A 20,539-nucleotide genomic window follows, 5' to 3' on the forward strand; every position below is an offset into this window, starting at 1 on the left:
AACCATTATGTCGAGCGGTGGAGTCCTGTCCAGCTCGCCGGTTTCGACCCGAGGAGGCTCACCAGTTCGTCGAAAAGGCAGCTCCAGCATCAGTGTCGATGATTCCGAAAATCGTCCTAGACTTTCACCGACATTAGCAAGGTCATTCGATCCCAATGATCCTCAGGTCAGAGAACGCCAGCAAACCTTGGATATGGATATGGCAATGCAGCTTTCCAAGGCTCGCAGAGATACTATCACTACTTCCCCAACAACTACACATCAGGAAATACAAGCAGAGAGTCAAGACGTCGTTGCTCAGGCGGGTCTTTCCCCTCGAGAGCAGCGTGACATAGATATCGCTCAAGGGCCTTCCATGGAGGAGATAGACGACTTGGAATCTATCATTACCAAACGGCAACCCTCACCCGTTGACCTTCGAGATCTTTTGCCTCAATCCCATGATCCCAGTTTACTCGTTTCATTAAATGGCGCTGTGCATCCATCTGCCGACCGAGACGATCCATCTACATCTGCGTACGGAGTTCTTCCGACCTACCAAGCAAACATGTCCCAGTCTGCTTTCAACTTTGCTCCTATGGAAGTTTTTGCTGCTTCTGAAAGGCTCAAATTGGGAATTACATCTCCCTCAAACAACACAACGAAATTCAACCTCCCTCCTCCTAGAAATCGACAAAACACAGATGATGTGTTCTTCCCCAGGCAAGCACCTCTGTTACCATCCTTTGCAGATGTTGCCGGGCCTGCTTCTACTGATGTTCCAATTACAAGCGGCGAAACTATCGACTCCGCGCTTTCCGACTCAGCTGCTGCTTCGTCCTCTACCCCAATCCGACAGCGTAAGCTTAGTCAAAGTAACCCGCATCCGCGCTCTCATCGAAAAGGGATTGGGGGCAAACTTGCCCTGTTTGAAAATACACATGGCGGTTCCTCGGGTCCAAATCGAATTCCATTTTCTCTTGGGCCTGGCGGTAACGCCAGTGCCATCGGCGTTCCCATCGCGAATGACTTGCCTTCATTCGACAATGGTTTCCCTTCTTTATTTCGTCCAGCTACCATTCCCGCCACACAATATCCTTCAGTACCTGGTCTCAACGCAGGACATGATCGACCCTACCGTTTTTCATTTTATTCCAATGCCCTCCCCTCCACTATACACGCTCGAAGTCTCTCTGAGATTCCTGCAGAAGGACAGACGTTCGAAGATCTTTTTGCAGGTATCAATCGAGATCGGAATGATCCTAACGCGAAAGACAAGGACAAGAGGCCAACGAGTGCAGGGCCAAAAGGATATTTTCCCGGAAACGTGAAGCCTACTTATAGAAGTCGACCGGGCTTCGGCGGTGGTTTAGGTTTCTCAAGCTACGAAGGTGCAGATCCAGAATCTTGCACATGGTGGTTGGATGTACTCAGCCCAACCGATGAGGAGATGACGATGTTGAGCAAGGTGAGCTCGGTCTGTGATGAATGATCAATATCCTTCACGCTTTGTCAGGCGTTTGGCATCCACCCGCTCACTACTGAAGACATTCAAATGGAGGAAACCCGCGAGAAGATAGAGCTTTTTAGAAATTACTATCTTGTGTGTTTTCGAAGCTTCGATCAGGATTCATACAGTCCCACATACTTGGAACCTTTGAATATGTACATCATCGTTTTCAGAGAGGGAACTTTGTCCGTAAGCAATTGCGTTCGATAATATCGTCTGCTAACTTGATTGACACTCCGCTCACAGTTCCACTTCCGCCCAACACCTCATCCGTCTTCAGTTCGAAGACGGATCAAACAACTCAAAGATTATATATCCGTCACCTCTGACTGGATTTCTTATGCTCTTATCGATGACATCACCGATGCTTTTGGACCTCTTATTCAGAGCATCGAATACGAGGTCGACTCTATCGACGAGCTGGTGTTAATCTTGAAGGACAGCACTGAGCAAAGCGATATGTTGAGACGAATTGGAACTTGCAGAAAGAAAGTTATGGGGTTGTTACGTTTAATGGGTAATAAAGCGGACGTGGTGAAGGGTTTGGCAAAGAGGTGTAATGAGAACTGGCAGGTTGCTCCGACGAGTGATATTGTGCGAATGTTTCACCTACATGCATTAACTAAGCTGAATAGTCTGTATTCCAGGGTCTGTATCTATCAGATATCCAAGTAAGCCCACGCTTTTTTGGCTTCGTCTCCCAAATTGACCTTTTCGATATTTTTCGCTCGCATCAAGGACCATTTGATTACCATGACTCAGTCATTGAATCACTACGAGAAAATTCTCTCGAGGTCGCACTCGAACTACCTCGCTCAAATTTCCATTGAAATGACTGAAGCCAACAACCAAATCAACGATGTTCTGAGCAAGCTCACCGCGCTGGGTACGGTTCTCATCCCTATGAATCTGGTCACCGGTAAGCATCTTCGCTCTCTCCCCGATCCCTTGTCAGCATGTCTTGAGTGTAGAGCGGCGTTCAAATTAATGTTGTTTTTTATTTCTCGGTTTTAGGTTTATGGGGTATGAATGTGCACGTACCTGGCGAGGATGCTCCCGGTTATGCATGGTTTGTGTCGATTATCGCATGCCTCGCTGCTTTTGCTGTCATTGGAGGTTATACGACATACAGGCTGATGTCTCGACGTTAACGGCACGTTTTCAATAGGACAACCATATCGGCAAACATCTTGACAATGATAGTCTCCCATTCACGAGGATCTTGTTCATTATTCCTTTTAGCTTGAGTTAGGGCATACCTACATACAGGTCGGAAACATAGCATCGATATATTATTCTCTCAATAAGCATTCATGATCACGGTTTCCTCCATTTTCGTTCCCCCATTGGTGCGATCATCTTATCTACTATACGACATACTGTATTTTCATTTTCATTCACTTTAAAATACAATCCATAGCATTTGCACTAGAAAGAGTAACGCACCGCCCTAGAAAATTTGGAAAGTCCTTGTTGACACCCATTTGGTAAGGTAAGAAAAAGAAATGAAACACAACCCCCGATGGGACTCGAACCCATAACCTCCAGATTCATTACGTAACAAGGATTATGTAATATAGAAGTCTGACGTCATAACCATTAGACAACGGGGGCATATAAACTGACATATCAGTAATATAGATGAATCATGTGTCTTTTTTTCGACAGAGCATTTATTGCACCTTCAGGCAGTGTCACTTCTCTCTTGGTCTCAATTGCACTTCCTGTAAAAGTTAGAGTATTCACATAGAAAATAAATACGATATCACTTAAAAGACCATATACCTAACAATGCATATGCTCTCTCCATGCGCGCTGATCTGACTGACCTGCAATAGGGAAGGTGAAAGCACTGCCAGCTGTTCACCGGTCCTTACAGCCCAGTTACAGCCTAAACTCTAATACAGCCATGAGATTAATCAAAACACAGGAGCCATATAAAACATACCAGTTGACAAATGGCTTCAACGCCTCGTAGCATTGAAGGATGTGAACCCTGTTGGCTAGCGGTTTCATACCTTCACTCCATCGGCGAGCCGGGCGAGGCACCGTCGGAAGGTGGGCGTTGGGTACTCGCAGGTACTCGCCGAGTGCAACAGCTTCGGCAAGTTCTGTGGTGACAGGAATCTTGTAGAAAGTGGGTGACGACCCTACTAAGGTCTTAGGTGATACCCGGAATGACCTTACTTGCGATGGGAGCCTGACCAAGGAGCCGCTCCCGTCTGAAATTGTTCATCTGAAAGGCGGCAATCGCTTGCAGGTATCCCAACAGCTTCAGCAGGTGAACAGCAAGATCGTCCACGGCAGACTCTTCGGTTGGAACAGGATTCATCGCTAAAACCATGCAGTGTAAGAATTTATAATTGTCGTTTAGAATCATGTCGTCTACATCAAGTGTTGTGAGGACTTCCTGAGCGACTGCAGGTTGTGGCAAAGGGTCGACACAGAAGAAGGTGGCTGCGTCTTGCAATTGAACAGTGATATTATACGCTCTAAACTCATTCTGAGTCCAATCGCTGCCAGACTTGGCGGAGCGTATAAGAGATTGGCATTTTGTGAGCGAAGCATTATGCATTATCCCAGGAGGTCACAGCCACAACCCGATTAGGTGTCCCCGTCTGCCTCCCATTTTGGCTGCATGCAAAGACCGATCCTGGGGAAATCTATTGTCTTCCGCTTGCTCTGATGAAACTCTTGCACTGGTGTTCATTGATCCCGGAAGGACCGTCTAGCCTCGCTGCAATCCGATTCACCAAGCTAGTTCGAGTGAAATGCATTCGTGTATTTCCGAAAGGCGCAAAGCCTTTTGAACAGTGTCCGGATATCGTTAGGTCTGTCTTCTATCATTGTTTCACTGAAATGCTTATGTATACGCTAAGAATGTAATCTGCAGTGAAACCGAACCGGACTCCTTCCTGCTGGATGTTTACTTCAATGCGCAACCAGTACAACCTTCGTCAGAGTCGAAGGACAAGCAGCGCGCGGCGAACGCACTAGTGCCCACTACGATTGCTTATGCTGGTGGCCAGGTTGAATTTACTGTGGATCTAGGTACCGAGGTACGAAAACTTTTGATTGTTCAGTGAATTCTCACTGATAATGAGATGGATTTACAGTATGCTACACGGTTAATGATAGTCAAAGGTCAATTTGAGGCTCTTTCACTAGCAATCTATGGAGAAGTTGTATCAGAAACTATTATTCCACCTCTTTCTGTGGAGGAAATAATCAGCTCAGTGCCAAAACCGATCTCTTCAGCGGAGACACGAACACGAACGCTATCCTCGGCAATTGACCCAGCAAATTCCTCTGACCCAATGTTCCTCGCGAGGAACCTTCTTTCCCTCCTAGACGACCCACCTCCGCTCTCACTCCTTTCCAAGCTAATGTTCTGCCTCAAACCAGACAACGACGATTGGGACGATTCAAATTTTCCGTTCCTTTTCGTGGATTTCGACAGAGATATCTTTCAAACCGCGTCGAAGATGGAAGATGACGATGCCGAGACTGTGAACAGTGGTGAAGACCAAATGAACTTTGACCTGGAGGCGACACTGGATGCTATGTCCAAAGCAGTTTCGGATGCTGTGGCGGAAGACACGTTAACGAAGTTTGCTCAGGTCGTAGCAGATAATATTGGTCCAAGAACCAATAATCAAGCCTTTCACATCGCTAAACTATTCAAGCTTTCCGCGTCCCAACGTCCTTCGCTGGCACTGGCTCTCTGTGTGAGTATATAGGCCCGTTCCCCGAGTGTTAATGCTGCTTATATCGATAATTACAGCAAGCAATCGATATCAGCACCGTTGTCGATGCTCAGTCTCTCGATGAAGACACCCTTCTCCACCTTCTTGATGCTTCTGCAAATGCCGATATCGCGCGTTACCTGCATACCGACTATTTTCTGGACGTCCTCGCCGACTTTCAAAACTCTGCCATCAACGTCACCCAAACTAGAACATCTAAACAGGCAGCCGAGCGCCTGGCTAAGCGTATCCAAGCTTGGGAGGTCTTCGAAGACGCGTTATCAAACACGCAAGCCGATTTCGCAGCTGCCACTGCATTCCTACGAGACATTGGCACGGGGGAGCAGAGCTTAGGGATTTGGTTGGCTAGTATGACGGGACATATCGATTTAGTCACGAAACTTGCGGAAAACCCGATCGTTCCGAATTCCAGTGGAGTTTATCCGAAGCTTTTTGTGAGGAATGGAATAATTGGCTCGATGAGCGTCGGGGCAGCGATATCTCACGACGAGTTCATTGCCTTTGTGCGGGCCTTCATTGGAGTTTCCGGTGTGTTGGCAGTATGGGCGTGGTCAGATAGTTTGGGCAATGACGTTTGTCGGGAAAGAACGTTGGGCGTGTTGAGACTTTGGCAGAGCACGGATGGATATCGGGAGGTAAGTTGTTCTTTCTTCGCTTGAACACCTATCTCATCACAATTCATATCCACTCAAAGATCGTGAATTATCTTCTTCTCCTCCGCCAATTTACGCTTCGTCTAAAATGGATAACCAGCAACGACACACCCCGTAAATCAGGTATCTTTGGCGAACAAATCCTTTCTGACCTCCTCGACGAACCTGATGCCGCTCTGAATGATGATCTCGTTCAGACCATACTCTCACTCAAACAACCCTTATCCCACATATCCGAGAACGACCGACTTTCCATGCGGAAGATCGCATTAGTGGTCGAAGATGGTTTACCAGCTGCTATCGAAGAGCTCGTTTTTCCCAATACTCATCCATTATCTTCCCGACGTTTAAGGACCCTTCTCGTGAGTATCGCCCTGGTTGAGAAGGAACTGATGGAGGATCTTCAGAAAGGGGATTGGAATGTCCTGCAAATGATTTGGGATGAACACTCAACAGCGTTGATCCCCCGGCTAGCAGAGCTCTTAGCAGAAACATCAAGAGATTTGAATGGGAATTTCCGTATCACCTCCCCATTCCCTATCCCACACCAAATTCAGCCACAGACTTCTACAGCAATCTCCCTTCCGCAGGTTCTATCTCAGCTCTTCCGACTAGCAGAGGACCTTCTTGCCCTTGTCCTTTATCTAGTCCTTGTTCCCGAATCTTACCCTTCGACAACTCCAGCACCACTATCCTTCTCGCTATCCGCCTACACTTTGCGCTCTATCGTCCTTAGCGTCGTGGATGTCTTCGTATGTACGGATGCTGCAGACACCATATACGCACAAGGTACCCCCGCCTGCGTTTCCGCCCAATCCGCTCGTCAAGCCTGTCTAGAATTCGTGCGTAGGGCGTCAAACTCTGGGCCAGGAGGCATCATTGTTGAACCCGAGGGAGGCAAAAGCGGAGCCGAAATTGTTATGAGCATGCTACTCAAGCATGGAGTCGGGAGTTCCGGTAAAGACCCAGCCTATCATCTTTTACAGATATTTGCCCTTGTTGATTATGTCCTGCCGGACCCAAATTTCACCGCGGCTATAGGAGGAAGTCTTGAGCTTGATATTGAATATGAAGAAAAGAAACAGGAATGGGTGTTGCAGGTACTCCCAAATGTGCTGGACGAGATCCAAGAGTTCTTCCGTCAACTCGATGTAGAGAACAAGATTCACTTGCTCCGACGCCTCGTGAGGCTAGATAGTCAGAGCTTGGTAGGGACAGCAGAGTTTTTATTCACAGCAGAGATGAAGTTCTTTGAGCGGTGCACAAAGACTCTTTTGGCTTCCATTGAACTCGAAACCCAGAGAGACACAGATATCCAAACAGTTGTCTTACTTTACCAGATTGGATTGCATGTGCGGCTTTTAGGGAATATGCTGCAAACAGGCTCTGATATGCTCGATTGGTGTCTTGGAGCATTAGGGACTGTCCAGGAGGCATTCAGCAGTCTAACGACGTCTTTGGCAAATCTAGCAATTGCTCGAGTGGTGTCTTCTCACCTTGATACAGTCGTTAAAACGCTCCTGGTCCACTGCGACAGAGGATTTGAGGACAACAAGTTCAGATTTACCTTGGTAGTCCTGTTTCTGAGGACAGCTCGACTAGGGGATAAGTCAGCAGTGGAATTCAACTCTTTGTTACCTAAAGCTGTTGCCGTGTTGACTACTCTTCCCTTGGAAAGCATGGACTTGGACATGCTTCGTCTGGATATCGGACAGACTTTGGCAACTTTCAAGACGCCCCTGTCCAATTCTAATCTATCCACTGAGATTAGCAGTGCTATCCTCTCGCTTATGACGTGGCTCAGTGCTCAACCTTCCGAAGAAGGGTTGACTGTTTTCTGCGGCATCAAGTCTGATAACCTGGTGTCACTCTACGATAGCCTGGAAGCATCACTTCCAGAAGAACAACTTGACACACTTAACAAATTGCGCACTATCCTCACAGTCGACGAGGATGTAAAAATTCTTCCAGAAAACATGAATATACCAGATACCCTACAGCTTTCTATGCAAGAGCTTCAAGATATCCTTTCGCCATTATCTTCTTTTCTACCAATCGCGCCATCTACGCCAACTAGGAACAATATTCCAGATGTTCTGGGCCTAGTTATATCTCCACCGGCAGCGCTGCTACGTTCGCCCGCAGCAACAGGCCTAACCAAAACCTACCTCAATAATGACTTCCGTGAACTGCGTCAAGCAGCAGTAGCAAGACAGAACACCAGTAGGCTTCCTAGCATGCATGGCACGTCTCCGACAATTACAATATACTTTTTTTAACGATGCTTCTTGATTTACAGTGGATGTAGGTATTAATGGTCATTCGACCTGATTAAACTACTAACGACCACCATGAAATCCATTTTTGGCTGGCCGGTTCGAACAGGACTTCCAAGTCAACCCTTCGTCCGTATTGGATGCATTTCATCCGCTATTCCATGCGCAGTGACAAATGATCTAAAAGGGGATAAAATGCCAAATGATAGTAATACAAAAAAAATTTAACAATTGAGATAGGTAAGAAATATCAGCGCGAAAAAAAAAGAAACCAGATTGTCCCACAAATATGTATTTGACCGCAAGAAACAGAAAGAATGATAGGTTTATTCTGGATGGACGTATGAAGACCGTAACCGAAAATGATGGGGATGAATGTTTGGAGGGCTGAAAGGATCGAGACCAACTCCAGACGACGGGGGGAGCGAATTTTGATTTTTCTGATCGACGTCATTCACGGGAAAATAACGGTCCATGTCCGATACGTCGATGTCCGATTCGGGTACACCGTTCGGTTCCATAGCAGGAGGATACAGATTCCGGTCGTCGGAAGGACCAGATGGCACTTGTGATGGTAAAGGTAAGGACATCGATGAATTGGCCTTCTGACCACCCAGATGATAGGTTCTTTTTCGTTTTGCTTTGACCGGCTGGCGATCTATGCTTGAGGAAGGACCAAAATTACCTCCAGCATAGCGTGGTGGAACGCTGCGTACTGTAAAATGTTCAAGTGAACGGGTGTATGGGGATAGCGTGTGGTTAGAATGGCTAAGAGTGGACAGTTGGTGTAGTGTATTATTCAAAGGGGATGGACGGAGAACGATCTTTGGCGTTTCGTCTTCCATGTCATATAAAGTGTTGTGGTTTGTCGGGGAACTGGGAAAGAAATTGTTTGGATTGGAAGAAACAGAAGGTCGTCGAGAAGGAGAAGGAGAAGCGGTAAATGAAATCGGGACTGAGTCTTTTTCGGGCGGTGTAAGTAATGATTGTGTATTATCTTCAGTAGAATATGATGGGGGTGTTTCGAGACTATCCGGTGTGATTGATCTACCAAAATGGGGTCGAGGTAGGAAGGGAGGAGCGCTGCGGAGGGAGAATGCTGAGTTGACACTCTTGGAAGAACTGGCAGAGGCAAGGCCTGTGGCTGAATCAGAAAAATATGGGTTGTAACCAGGCAGACGCGCGCTCGACGGACTCAAGACCATCCCGGCACGTAATGGAGAAAAAGCAGAATCCGTTGGACGCCGACCCATACGTCTTGACGCAGGTGATGGACTCTGAGGAGCAGCATCCTGAATCATGGATTGCGAATGCACCACCCGTGGGCGAATGACACTACCACCACCAACGGCAGGAATCGTTTCGTACTCCATGCCATGATCTTCCGGAGTGTATGTGAAATCTGACTGACTGCCTGGACTAGCAAGCCCTGGTACACCATCCCAGTCGACCATGTCATACGTAGTAGAATCTTCGTGTTCATGGTCATAAGGAGGTTCGCTATCAGTATCAGGTTCGCTGGGGTCTTCAGTGAGATCTGCAAGGCCTCGATTGGGGGTGAAGAGATTTTGGAATCCCTTGAAGACACTTTTGGTTGGAAGACCTTCAGGTCGCAACCCGTAAGTTGGATCGTAATTTTCAAGATCTGGAAACGTGCTCTGCATGTCGTCAGGTGGGGAAGGTGGTGTGGTATTTTTTCGAGTAACGGGACGACGCGTAGTTCCGGTTACACCCGAATATGTCGACCGCGAACGATGTACGCTGCTAGCCCTTGTCGAATGCGGAACACGAGTATAAGGCATAGTATGATGAGAGGACAAGCCTGCAACATTGTCAAAAGAAAGTGGAGCAGGAATCGGTGAAGAATTAAGTATCGGCGAAGGCGCAGGGGGTGCGGGAGGTGCGGATGGTCGTTTAGATATATAAGGAGCTTCAACTTTGGCTTTGATCCATTGCTGGCTAAGTCGGTGAATGATGCCAGGAAGATCTTCTCTGAACATCTGCCTCAGCTGTCCTTCGATCTCGCGTTGGATAAATTTTTGTATGACTGCTATTGAATCAAATGTGCTGTTAATATCGACATTTTGTAAAGGATCGGTTTTGAACACAAGGGTGATTCCTTTCTGCTTCGATACTACGAGAACTATGATAGACCGTAACTTGAAATGTGACAGGCGGAGAAGCATAGGAACTACGAGTGGCTGCCTGGCAGCAAGCATGCCTTTTGTACCAGCCATTATGTGGATATCAGGCTGTTTATGGTTCAAGGGATTCGCCTGCTCAAGTGTAAGGAGTAGGGTATGAACAATCGAGCAATTGGTTCCGCACCTGCACTTTTGTTTTGAGCACGATATGTGCATCCCCGTCATACGAAAGGCGAAAAATTCCACGAAACTGATCCACAGTAAGTTCGCCTATCTCACGGACTTCCAGGTCTGGAGGCTGAGCAGAGTCTTTCAGTGTAAAATAGATATTATATACTTCCCCGTATGACATACTTTAGTACCCATTTCCAGTTCTACCACCTCGATCTTATCTGCTATGACCGGCGGTTTGTTTCCTTTGTTGAGCGCATTGTTGAGCATTTGAATCGCATCGTAATGAAACTGGTCCGAGAAACGAGGCCAGTTGAAGGTGAAAGACATAAAGATAGATTGATTGAAGAAAATGTTGCCGACACGATACCTCATTGCTTGGCATCGTCCTCCGATACAAATAGATCAAAACCATCCCTTGAGGTTTTAATTTTGCATTCGAGTACGCATTCGCATGTGGACCTCCTTTGTCCGGCTCAGATGAAGGCTCCAATCCTAAGGAAAGCTCGAACGTAGTGCCTCCTCGCTCCGAAATTCTAGTTACAGGAGGTTTGTCGGTTAGCCGGCCCGGCAACATCCGCGGGCAAATCCGTAAAAGTCTGCGCGACAGCAATTTGTAATTGTTTACTTCAGTTTACTTCCTGCCACCCTCTCCCTCCTCCTCAACTCCAAAGTTCCCCGTTCCCCGTCAACAACTATACTGCTCAGGAACTCGAAACCAATACCAAAGGGTTACCGGCATCAAAATCAGGCTCGCGCATGGACTAAGGTAGTCAATATTGCTTTCATCTCATCCATGGCTTTCGGCATGCTCTCTCATTGTCCCAAGCTTCCTTTCGGGGGCAAAACTTTTCGTTACTATCAGATTGAGCACTGATACACAGTACTCTTTACTCCCTCTCACTCTCCCTCTAAGTTCGCATGAATGTAAACTTATCTTATCCATGACTTTCACCTTTGTAGTAAGTACAGCTTTTGTTTACAATTCCAATAATACTTCTGGATAGTACTACTAAACCTTGTAGATCCTTTTCGACTTTGCGGAGTACTGATATGAAGCATTGGACGTATAAGAGAAGAGATAGCGAGCTCGGTGACAGTTGGACTTACACTATATGCTCTATCTGCGCATCTGTGCATCTATCAGAGGTTCATCGAGCTCGCGCAGTTTTGATAATGTCGCTTGCCTGGAAAGATAGATAAGTAAGTAAGGGGGAACTGTATGGTCAAAAATTGTTATACTTTTTCAGCGATAGCGTATACGGCAGCTTGAGGATGTGTCGACATTTCCTGAAGGACAAAATGATGGTTGAGACCGGTGAAACCAAAGGCGCGAGGGTGAAATAGAAATGTACCAGGGGAATAACAGATGCGTCAACCTGCACAGACTTTGATCAAAAACACATACGGCTGGCAGGAAACAGAAAATACGTGCCACTCTTAAATTCTTGGTCCCATAGACCTTTAATGAAGAATCAACCACACCGCCATCTTCCTTTGGCATCATCGCTGCCGTCCCTATCGGATGAAAGATGCTGATAACTCGGGACCTGCACCAATCTCGAATCTCATCGTCCGAAAGATCTTCATTGGAGACCGCCGATTTTTCTGGAGGGTCGTACATTTTACAGCCAGCAGATGCATAAGGTTCCGTTCGCATCAGCTTCCGAACAAACTTTACAGCACTGACCATGATCTCCAAATCTGCTGGATTAGAAAAATACCTAGGGTCGATGCTTGGAGGGAACAAGGGATCGGCGGAACTGATGTGGACAGATCCACGGGAAAGGGGGTGTAGACCAATGATCATTATTGAATGGTACACTTTGCCTTCTCGACGCTCCGGCAACGGGCCAAAAGAAAGGAAAAAAGGAAACTGCAACACCCTGGTACAAGAAGTGCACTTCAGTAGACGTTAGGTTGCTATATAACTATCACAGGAACATACTCAATTTGGGCTTGATTGGGGTCTGGAAACCATTTCTTGATGAGCACAGACTGTTTGCTCAAGCTTGGCGATGCAGTGAGCGTTGTATCTTGGAGCATTTGATTCTGCAGAGCCGTGAGGCCATCCGAGTCAAAAAGTTTCTCTGAAGGCAGGTAGCCATATGCAGTGATAGAACCAGCCAGTAGACCCTTCCTTTCGTTCTTGCTACAACCAACGTCAGATACATTTGTATGCTGTATGACACAAGAGATAGGCCTACTATAACGTGGATTGTTGCTCCAAGAAAGCTGGGTCACGCAAACTGTCGAACGTCTCGGAACCTTCGGGAACTTCGTGTATGAAAGGCAAAGTAAGATGATCCTGTGCGCAATTCAAGGGGGTGATTTTTAGTCAGACCGTATATCCTTGTATCTTCCGCCGCTGACACACCTCTGTAACGGAGTTAGATTTGATGGGAGCTGCACTTTGTAGAAACCAGATGGTACGTACGAAGGTTTTCTCCGACAGGAAGATCTAAGATTAGTCTAATGCCATGCTTCGTTAATACATCGGTCTTTCCTATTCCTAAAATCCTCTAGGTTTCAGAATCGCAGTAAACTGTGGTATAGAACTGGCCGCACCAGATAGTTCCAGGATTTGCGGGGTTTGGAAAGCACCTACAATAGATGAACAAGTATTCATCAGTACATCAAACGTCTGGAAGAAAAATGAATTATGTACCAGCCGCTAATATTATTTCAACTTTAGCTCGGACACTGAACTTTTGTGAATCCTTTAAGAATTCCACTCCAGTTGCAACAACAGGCTCTCCAGAGGGGGTATCCAATAAAATCTTGGTAACATGAGCACCAGTGAGCAGGACAAGGTTTGTCCTGTGTGAGTTTGGAGTGTAGTATGCCTACAAATACAGTTAATCAGCAGGATGACACAGCGTAATAGTATAACCGTTACAGTCGCGGCATGACTGCGAGTCATGGTTGAAGGATCAACAGAGATGGGGCCAACTGACGCTCCGATGTTCCGCCCGTTACCCTTAAAAACTCCCTATAAGCTTTGGTAAAATTGTTTGCAGGGGGATAGCTCACAGTGTCTCGATTGATTGGGACTCCCATGTTGACTAGTGTATCCATGAACTTAGCATGCAGATCATTGAACCAGGCTGAAAAGGAAGCTTTCACTGGGCCACTAGAGCCATGATAGTCTGTAGTGTAGCCGATGTGTGGATCTTTAGCGATCTTCGGGTCAGTGGGCGGAACGTAGGTTTCTACCTGCCAAAGTCACAGAACAACGACTTGAGAGTCGAATCCATGATCAACGGAGAAAGAAACGACAGACTTTCATGAGGTATTTGAGGAAAGTATCTTTCCAGTTCCAATATGGATTCCCAAGAGCCTCGATCGCTGAGAATAGATGCCCCGAAAATGAGAATCACTGACATTGAAGTTATTATCAAACATACCATTATAGTCTTCCTCAGACGCTCTTTGCGAGAAGGATGATTAGCCCGAGTGGGATATTGTTGATAAAAACATTGATAAACCTTTGGTAAACTAAGAAGTTAATCTGGAAAAAACCGCATTTACTACCTTTAACAGGCCGAGAAAAAGTTCAACGCACAGCAGAAGTACCCCCGACTCCCTTCCCTCTGATTAAACATGAGTTCTATGCGCATACATGCACAAGATGCAAAATCAGAATCTCACCGAGGAGAAAATATTTTACGATTCAGGACTGCCTGTTGCTCCACAGTTGAAAATGCCCAGTCGACCTTTGGATTTCCCAGAGCTTGTCCCATCATACCTTGAAGAATCTCGACATCATTTGAACCAGTCAAATGACGAAATGTTGAACTCACCTGGTACACTAATTTCTGGCATCTCATTGATATGCTCTCCGGCCTCAAGCACCTGTATTTGGGTAGTCAGTGTTGCTCGAACGTAAGCAGTACACGCACGTACACCGACTACAACATCGGGATCTTCTGACAAACTGGACCATAATCGTGGATGTTTGAATATTATCGAAGCAACTACAGATAGAAGGCATTCTTACCGAGCAGCAAGGACAAGCCCTGCTGTTCCACCACCAAGGATGAGATAGTCGAAAGACGTCGAGCAGAACGATTCAGCGGAGACCATTGCCCAATACCAACGCGGGACCAACTTGTTCCTCTTGACTGGCTTGCATCTCGCTTTTGAAGAGAACGTAGCCGTAACAGTATCAGAAATGCTCATATTGAGCTATCAATCAAAAAATCCATCAGAAAACTGAGAAACCGAGATTGAAGCTTGAGTTGGAAGTGATTGGGAAGTGATTCTAAAATAGATAAAAAGATACACGGCGCCGTTCAGAAGACGTGATCTATCTAGTACCAATCCAACTCGAACGGATCATTGTAAAGCTTAGTCATCCTTTGCGCGTCTTCATCACAGCCTTATAACAAGTCCGATCCTACCTTGGATCAGGCTGGATCCCGCAAATAAATGTGTTCAACTTCTCTCGCTGACATCGCTGGCCGAATCAACGCAGCATTGATGATCGTAAGCTGTGGCGTATGCTTTCTTAGGCTTCTTCGCTTCTCTCAGATGCTCCAACCACCAGTTTCTGAAACGGTGCTCATATGAATCCTGATATATGACAACGGAAATATTTTGAGCAAGTTGGTCAAATTCAGTATCCTAGGTATAATGATACCGCCATCCCGCTGTCATCGTTACAAGTGGCTAGTGTTTCGCCTGGAGCTCGGTGTCGTCAATATTTGATGCGAAGAACTTCGTTAAGCAAGCCTTCCCAATTTGATCAGGCTCCGGCAACTATTTCGCATTTGCCCGTATATTTATCTTCAATGCAAACAAAATGACTGTAACTTAAGCTGTTCCACTTCCTTCCTCTACCTTCCTGTCATGTCCGGAATCCCTCCCAACGTTGCTCAATTGTTAGATTCCTCTCTTTCTTATATCCGCGTAGTCTAACGAGAATGATTTTGTGCCTCTAGAACTGGTCCTTTGGTGCGTAGGTCTGACTATGGGATGCTCCCATAAAAATTTTATGGGTCCCTGGTAGCTTTTAGGCTTAGTCGGTAACTGGGGCCTCTTTGGATGCAGCGCTGTTCAAGTGTGTGAGTTGCACAATCCCGCCGTAATCTAGTTCATTATAGGCTAATATATGACCCCCGTATCAGATCTCTACTACCTCAATTTTCCGAAGGACAGCTGGCGACTGAAAACTTTAGTTTATGGGCTCTTCATCTGGGATATATTGCAAACTGCCTTGTATACTAGTACAGTTTTTGCTTCTTTAGCCTCTGGTTGGGGCGATGTTGCAGCGCTGGAGGGCTTAGGACTCATTTGGTTCGACATTCCCTTCATGAGTGGTGTCGGTAAGTAGATGGTATTTACAAGGTTTGCTACAAGAACTCATTTGGGGTTTGTTCAGCAAGTTGTATAGTGCAGTGCTTCTACGCATGGCGGATCTATGTTCTAGGAAGGTCTATACCATTGGCCCTTTTCATCGCCGCAGTAGGTTTTAAAATCTGTTTGGCGAACAATGCTCAATTCTCTTATCTTAGCTCGCGTTAATGGAAGGTAGCGCTGCAATGGCGCTTGGAATTACCATTAAACTTTCGGTTCAAACGTTCTCTGATTTACAAAGCAAGACCTTTGTAGTGACCACGGTATGTACCTACCCCGAAAACCCTGCTGCCTAGCATCAAGCTCATAGATTAGGTCTGGCTTTTGGGAAGCGCTTCCTGCGACGTGATTATTTCCGTGTGCATGTTATACCTGGTGATTATTTTTATAGATGAAATGCGACTACTTGTTGATTTCTTCATTAGCTCACTCGTGCTAGGAAATTCACTAGCTACCGTCACACTGAAAACATGCTGTCCCGCCTCATTGGCTTGACAGTCGGTGGTGGTCTTCTCACTAGTATGTTATTCATGCAAAACCGTGCTCACATTTCTGATCGGACGGACTGCAGCCAGTATCGCAATTGTTGATGCAGTCATGTATATTGTTTTCCAGCATAACAATCACCATGCTGCCCCAGTTGCTATACTTGCCAAATTGTACACTAACGCCTTGATGGTTCTTTTCAACAGCCGTCGGAGACACGAAAGCACCCATTCCACCGTCAACTATACTTGGGATGGAGAAGGGGGGCCGCCCTCTAATCGGCCAGGGATATCAAGTGATAGCGTCTTCAATCGCGCCATCTCTGTTGATGTCAATGTGAATCGTACAACCGATGCACCAGTTGAAAGCTATTCAATGGCCCCTTTCAGTGTAAGTTTTTCTCTGCGAAAAAATGTCGAAACTTCATGTACGTCTTCTAGTCGCAGAAACATGCTGACGAAGGGTTTGGTTCCCAGGAAGGAGAGTCGAAAGCCGCATGGAACTTGGACAAATGAGGGTGTTGATTGTTGCAGTAGCAGTCGTGCTGCTTTCCATTAAGTTATCTGCTATGTATAATTGTGCAACTGTTCCACGCTGACTTACACCGTTGACCTACCTGTACCTACATGTACCTGTCTGTCAGTTTGTTTCGTTAGAAACGCGTTCAACTGGGTTCCATTGGAATTTCCTGTGACAAGTAGTTAATAACAGTACATACTTATGTACCTGGGGTATATTTATTATTCTGTCCTTGACCTCCCTATGTAGGTGTCACTAACGCGACAAGTTTTCCTACATCAGGCGTCCCAAGTCCCGTCACTTGGTGTCCAAAATATCAGCATCCGATAGAATAAATGTTATCTGGAAAATCGCTCACCAGGATCCCAGCCAACAGTTGCCTAGAACAACAAATGAGTGACAAGGTAAGGAAGAATATCACCGGGCTCACATTAAAGCCTTCAGTGCCGCATCCAGGAGCATTCCCGGTCGTGATATCGTTAAACCCGCTAATTGCAGTTGAATAAAATAGTGGGTTCAAAAATCCGAGGGACGGCAGTCCAGCCTTGAGTCTTGCATCATTGAGCAGAGCTACGAAACCCGCAAACGTAGGCGATGCAGCGGAAGTGCCACCGATGAGACCGGTCTGTCCCCCGATAATTACTTGGAAGTTGTCAGCTTGAGCGGCGACATCTGGAAACGCCTGATATTTCAACCAGTCAGTATCATAATTCATGCAGTTGTCAGCATGGAACGCCATACCCGTCCATCACTGCGGTGAATTCAGAATACAGAGCTTGTGAATGCGGATGGACAACAGTAACTCACGGATTGAAGAGCCCTGCATATGTTCCATTGGGGAAGTTTTCGAAAAAGGCAGCTACGGCCGCATCCTGATATGAAGGACGAGGGAAGTAGTTGGAGAATCCACCTGGTCATGCCACGATGAGAAAGGGGATCAAACTGGCGGTGTACACCAAAATCTCAAGTACCTCCAGAGAAGTCAACTGCAACCTCTGGAACATGGATGGTACCTCCGACGGCAGTAACACTACATTTGATTATTAAAAGTGTAATGAAGGGCAAGGGAAATAAGCACGTACTAGGGACAAGAAGCTGGAAAGAGAGGGAGGAACTCTGTTTTATTAGTCCCATCGTTCGTGATGCAAGTTTGAGTGGCAGGATCGGGGTCTCCATCCCCAACACCTCCGTCTCCACTGGAAAATGTAAGAGAGACGCCCCGAGCACCTGGCCATTCCAACAGAAATTAGAATCCTAGTTTCATATTATGTCCATGTCAGGAGGAAATATTTACCCAATTGGGCGAAACCAGCACAAGCACGTTTCGCGAAGCTTTCGGGAACTACGTTGCAAAATTCAGACACATGACTGCAAGATGACGGATAAACGTTACGTACCTGTTTGCTCATCGTCGCCATAACTTAAAGAAAGATTTCAATGTCGTCCCTCTGGAGAATCTAAATTTTTACCTTGTGGTTATGACCAGAGGAATCTCGTTTTGAGCAAGAATGAAGTCCAACCACTATTAGAAGCCATCAATGAAAGAAATACCGCCGATTGGAACGCTTGAGTACTCACCGTAATGTAAGGCTCGTTGGTATCCGTAGGCGTATTCAAGTCTGGGATGAATGGCGGACTTCCAGCTGTAGTGAAAAAGGTTCCCTACAATGTCGCGTGAGCATGAGTAGAAAGAGAAAAAGATGGCGCATATCACATTAATCGGGAAGGTGATACCGAACCCGAACTCGATATCAAGATCTGCTTCATCCCCGGCCTCGGACAAAGTCTGGTTGTTCTGACCACCTGGACACACCATGAGAAGCAAGTTCACAGTTCACATTACGATCCAATTATGTACCTGCTACAGATAGAACAGTGAAGCTTGAATTCACAGCTTCGGGGACTTGAACGGCGAAGAATGATTGAAGATCCTGAAAGTTGGCGAATTGATCAAGGTAACCGGTGATTCCAAAAGAGTTGTTGATGTTAGCAGAAGGAGTAATATCTGTGGCATTATACAACTGCTTTAGACAGGTTACCGTGACTGTAGTGTTGCAACTAGGGTCAACAGAGATGCCGGATGCGCTGACAATGGGGGTATTGCTTTGCTCAACGATCTGCCCAGTTTCCATATCGAGCCTATGAATAGTCGACTTGAAACTTTTGAGACGTGCAAATGTCGTCGTGGGTTGAATCACGTCAACGTGCTCGTGCAGATAGATAGGAAGACTGTAGCTTGTGGTTCGAACAATTGACTCGCCACTTGATGTATGCTTCCAAACGTGATACGTCTATAGAAGTCAATCGGTTGAACTTGGGCTGAACCTATGTAGCTCTATAAGACGTACAGTATCGAGCATCTTCTCTGCAACTCTCACGGGAACGGTGATAGTGATCCAATCTTGGGCGGGGGACCGGGTCATATCTTGCTCCCCGATGCCGTGAGAGACAAGCCAGTCGGTCACAAGTGCTAAGCTTTCTGGATGAGGAGCCACAAGAGCCTCCACCTCTTCTTTGGAAAGGTGCTGTCCATAGCGAGAGTGAGACGGATCTGAGACTTCATATAGATGTTTTTCGAGGATATTGAAATTTGGTTGAGGAAGGCCAATCTTCAATTCTATTCTGTGGCTGGAAGGAGCGACACTGTGGATCTCCCAGTCCCGAGGTGGAAATACTCTTTCCTTGATCTGGGAATGGCTTTCTCTGGGAGAAGGAAAAGCAAGCACGGAGAAGGTGAGTATCGCTAGACAGGACAAGAGTGACCGCATCTTAAGGTGACCGCAAGCCCGTTGCTTTCTAAATTATTGCATCCTTATATACATACTCTGGCAGCCTGGGAGAGCCGAAATATGTAAACCGAAGCAACGGACGTACTACACGGACGTACCCATATGACAATCATATTATAGAATGAGGAAGGCTGCGCGTCGTTTTCTGCATTGATAAAATTCATAAAACTCTGCGTTTTTGATTTTAGCCGAATCGGACCATGAGCAAACGCAGCAGCAGCTTTCCCCCATCCTCCAGTCGAGAAATAACATCAACCTGAACTCGTAAATCATTGAATTTCGTTGTGCGAAACGAATTCGAAGCACCGTTTAATATTCAGTTTGTTCCTAGAGAATATGACGCCATATTAGGCTACATATGTGATCCTAGGTTCATCGAGCAAAGTATATCGTTGTCGAAGGGTGAGACAACGAATTCTGAACTATACACTGTACACTGTTACTGTACGATGCCGTTGTTCCGATTCCAGTCTGTATGTAACTTGTAAGTGACATAGCAGCAATGGAGATTGAGGCATCTATTCCACCGGTTCGGGTGGAACTTAATCGCTTGAACCGAAACTGTGCATTACGATTCAACAAGCTAAGTACATCCAACCCCATCATACAAAGACTTGATAATACATGGAGAGCAGGAAGGCCACCATCGCGCCCCCCAGCTGTCCACTACAAGCTAAATCGGAAGGGCAAGAAAGATGAAAACCGCACAACCCAACTCCAGAACATTGCGCGCCTCACCAACTCTAGCGACGAACGCCTCCTTCCCTTCTCCACACCACCATGGCGAAGGGTGGGATCAGACTTTGGAAACCGACTCCGCTTTATCCCACCACCACCTAAAGGGAAAGAGGAAGACAAGAAGAAGAGAATGCACAAACAAGTCCAAG

The 20,539-nt window shown here is 46.3% G+C and overlaps 8 protein-coding genes and 1 non-coding gene across 9 annotated transcripts; 4 read left to right on the forward strand and 5 right to left on the reverse strand.

The window, feature by feature from the left end:
* Positions 1-7: 7 nt before the first annotated feature.
* On the forward strand, positions 8-559 carry C8R40DRAFT_1042394 (uncharacterized protein; the record flags this gene model as incomplete). The annotated part of the gene is made up of 1 exon (XM_046224078.1): positions 8-559. A coding segment is annotated over one exon (552 nt), but the record flags the coding sequence as incomplete, so codon positions are not given.
* Positions 548-2,640, forward strand: C8R40DRAFT_1042646 (uncharacterized protein; the record flags this gene model as incomplete). The annotated part of the gene is made up of 6 exons (XM_046224103.1): positions 548-1,447; positions 1,496-1,678; positions 1,736-2,083; positions 2,137-2,160; positions 2,228-2,408; positions 2,504-2,640. 6 exons carry the CDS (start codon positions 548-550, stop codon positions 2,638-2,640), a joined length of 1,773 nt encoding a protein of 590 aa, XP_046087479.1.
* A 363-nt stretch (positions 2,641-3,003) lies between these two features.
* Positions 3,004-3,103, reverse strand: C8R40DRAFT_t103. The gene has a single exon. It is a non-coding gene; the product is annotated as a tRNA-Arg (tRNA).
* A 270-nt stretch (positions 3,104-3,373) lies between these two features.
* C8R40DRAFT_1169507 (uncharacterized protein) lies at positions 3,374-4,064 on the reverse strand (the record flags this gene model as incomplete). Its single annotated transcript, XM_046231383.1, has 2 exons — positions 3,374-3,639; positions 3,695-4,064. 2 exons carry the CDS (start codon positions 4,062-4,064, stop codon positions 3,374-3,376), a joined length of 636 nt encoding a protein of 211 aa, XP_046087480.1.
* A 110-nt stretch (positions 4,065-4,174) lies between these two features.
* Positions 4,175-8,188, forward strand: C8R40DRAFT_1169508 (uncharacterized protein; the record flags this gene model as incomplete). The annotated part of the gene is made up of 5 exons (XM_046231384.1): positions 4,175-4,320; positions 4,383-4,548; positions 4,606-5,217; positions 5,274-5,891; positions 5,951-8,188. The coding sequence occupies 5 exons, from the start codon at positions 4,175-4,177 to the stop codon at positions 8,186-8,188; spliced, it is 3,780 nt and encodes a 1,259-aa protein (XP_046087481.1).
* Positions 8,189-8,511: 323 nt separating this feature from the next.
* C8R40DRAFT_1169509 (uncharacterized protein) lies at positions 8,512-10,830 on the reverse strand (the record flags this gene model as incomplete). The annotated part of the gene is made up of 3 exons (XM_046231385.1): positions 8,512-10,461; positions 10,514-10,627; positions 10,684-10,830. 3 exons carry the CDS (start codon positions 10,828-10,830, stop codon positions 8,512-8,514), a joined length of 2,211 nt encoding a protein of 736 aa, XP_046087482.1.
* An 821-nt stretch (positions 10,831-11,651) lies between these two features.
* Positions 11,652-14,682, reverse strand: C8R40DRAFT_1169510 (GMC oxidoreductase; the record flags this gene model as incomplete). The annotated part of the gene is made up of 20 exons (XM_046231386.1): positions 11,652-11,687; positions 11,743-11,790; positions 11,856-11,879; positions 11,909-12,386; positions 12,449-12,652; positions 12,708-12,808; positions 12,878-12,961; positions 12,996-13,012; positions 13,069-13,104; positions 13,169-13,346; positions 13,400-13,480; positions 13,534-13,716; positions 13,784-13,848; positions 13,908-13,930; positions 13,989-14,011; positions 14,066-14,093; positions 14,152-14,248; positions 14,304-14,355; positions 14,407-14,437; positions 14,501-14,682. The coding sequence occupies 20 exons, from the start codon at positions 14,680-14,682 to the stop codon at positions 11,652-11,654; spliced, it is 1,971 nt and encodes a 656-aa protein (XP_046087483.1).
* Positions 14,683-15,351: 669 nt separating this feature from the next.
* Positions 15,352-16,859, forward strand: C8R40DRAFT_1169511 (uncharacterized protein; the record flags this gene model as incomplete). The annotated part of the gene is made up of 10 exons (XM_046231387.1): positions 15,352-15,383; positions 15,444-15,456; positions 15,512-15,566; positions 15,630-15,827; positions 15,884-15,966; positions 16,017-16,121; positions 16,174-16,233; positions 16,284-16,377; positions 16,430-16,734; positions 16,785-16,859. 10 exons carry the CDS (start codon positions 15,352-15,354, stop codon positions 16,857-16,859), a joined length of 1,020 nt encoding a protein of 339 aa, XP_046087484.1.
* A 245-nt stretch (positions 16,860-17,104) lies between these two features.
* On the reverse strand, positions 17,105-19,631 carry C8R40DRAFT_1042639 (tripeptidyl peptidase A; the record flags this gene model as incomplete). Its single annotated transcript, XM_046224101.1, has 14 exons — positions 17,105-17,163; positions 17,222-17,243; positions 17,294-17,545; positions 17,605-17,614; positions 17,671-17,773; positions 17,835-17,893; positions 17,946-18,090; positions 18,158-18,205; positions 18,261-18,283; positions 18,333-18,385; positions 18,442-18,525; positions 18,578-18,666; positions 18,722-19,154; positions 19,212-19,631. The coding sequence occupies 14 exons, from the start codon at positions 19,629-19,631 to the stop codon at positions 17,105-17,107; spliced, it is 1,800 nt and encodes a 599-aa protein (XP_046087485.1).
* Positions 19,632-20,539: the final 908 nt, after the last annotated feature.

The sequence above is a fragment of the Lentinula edodes genome (genome assembly GCF_021015755.1).
Source record: "Lentinula edodes strain Le(Bin) 0899 ss11 chromosome Unknown C8R40scaffold_13, whole genome shotgun sequence".
Classification (NCBI taxonomy): domain Eukaryota; kingdom Fungi; phylum Basidiomycota; class Agaricomycetes; order Agaricales; family Omphalotaceae; genus Lentinula; species Lentinula edodes.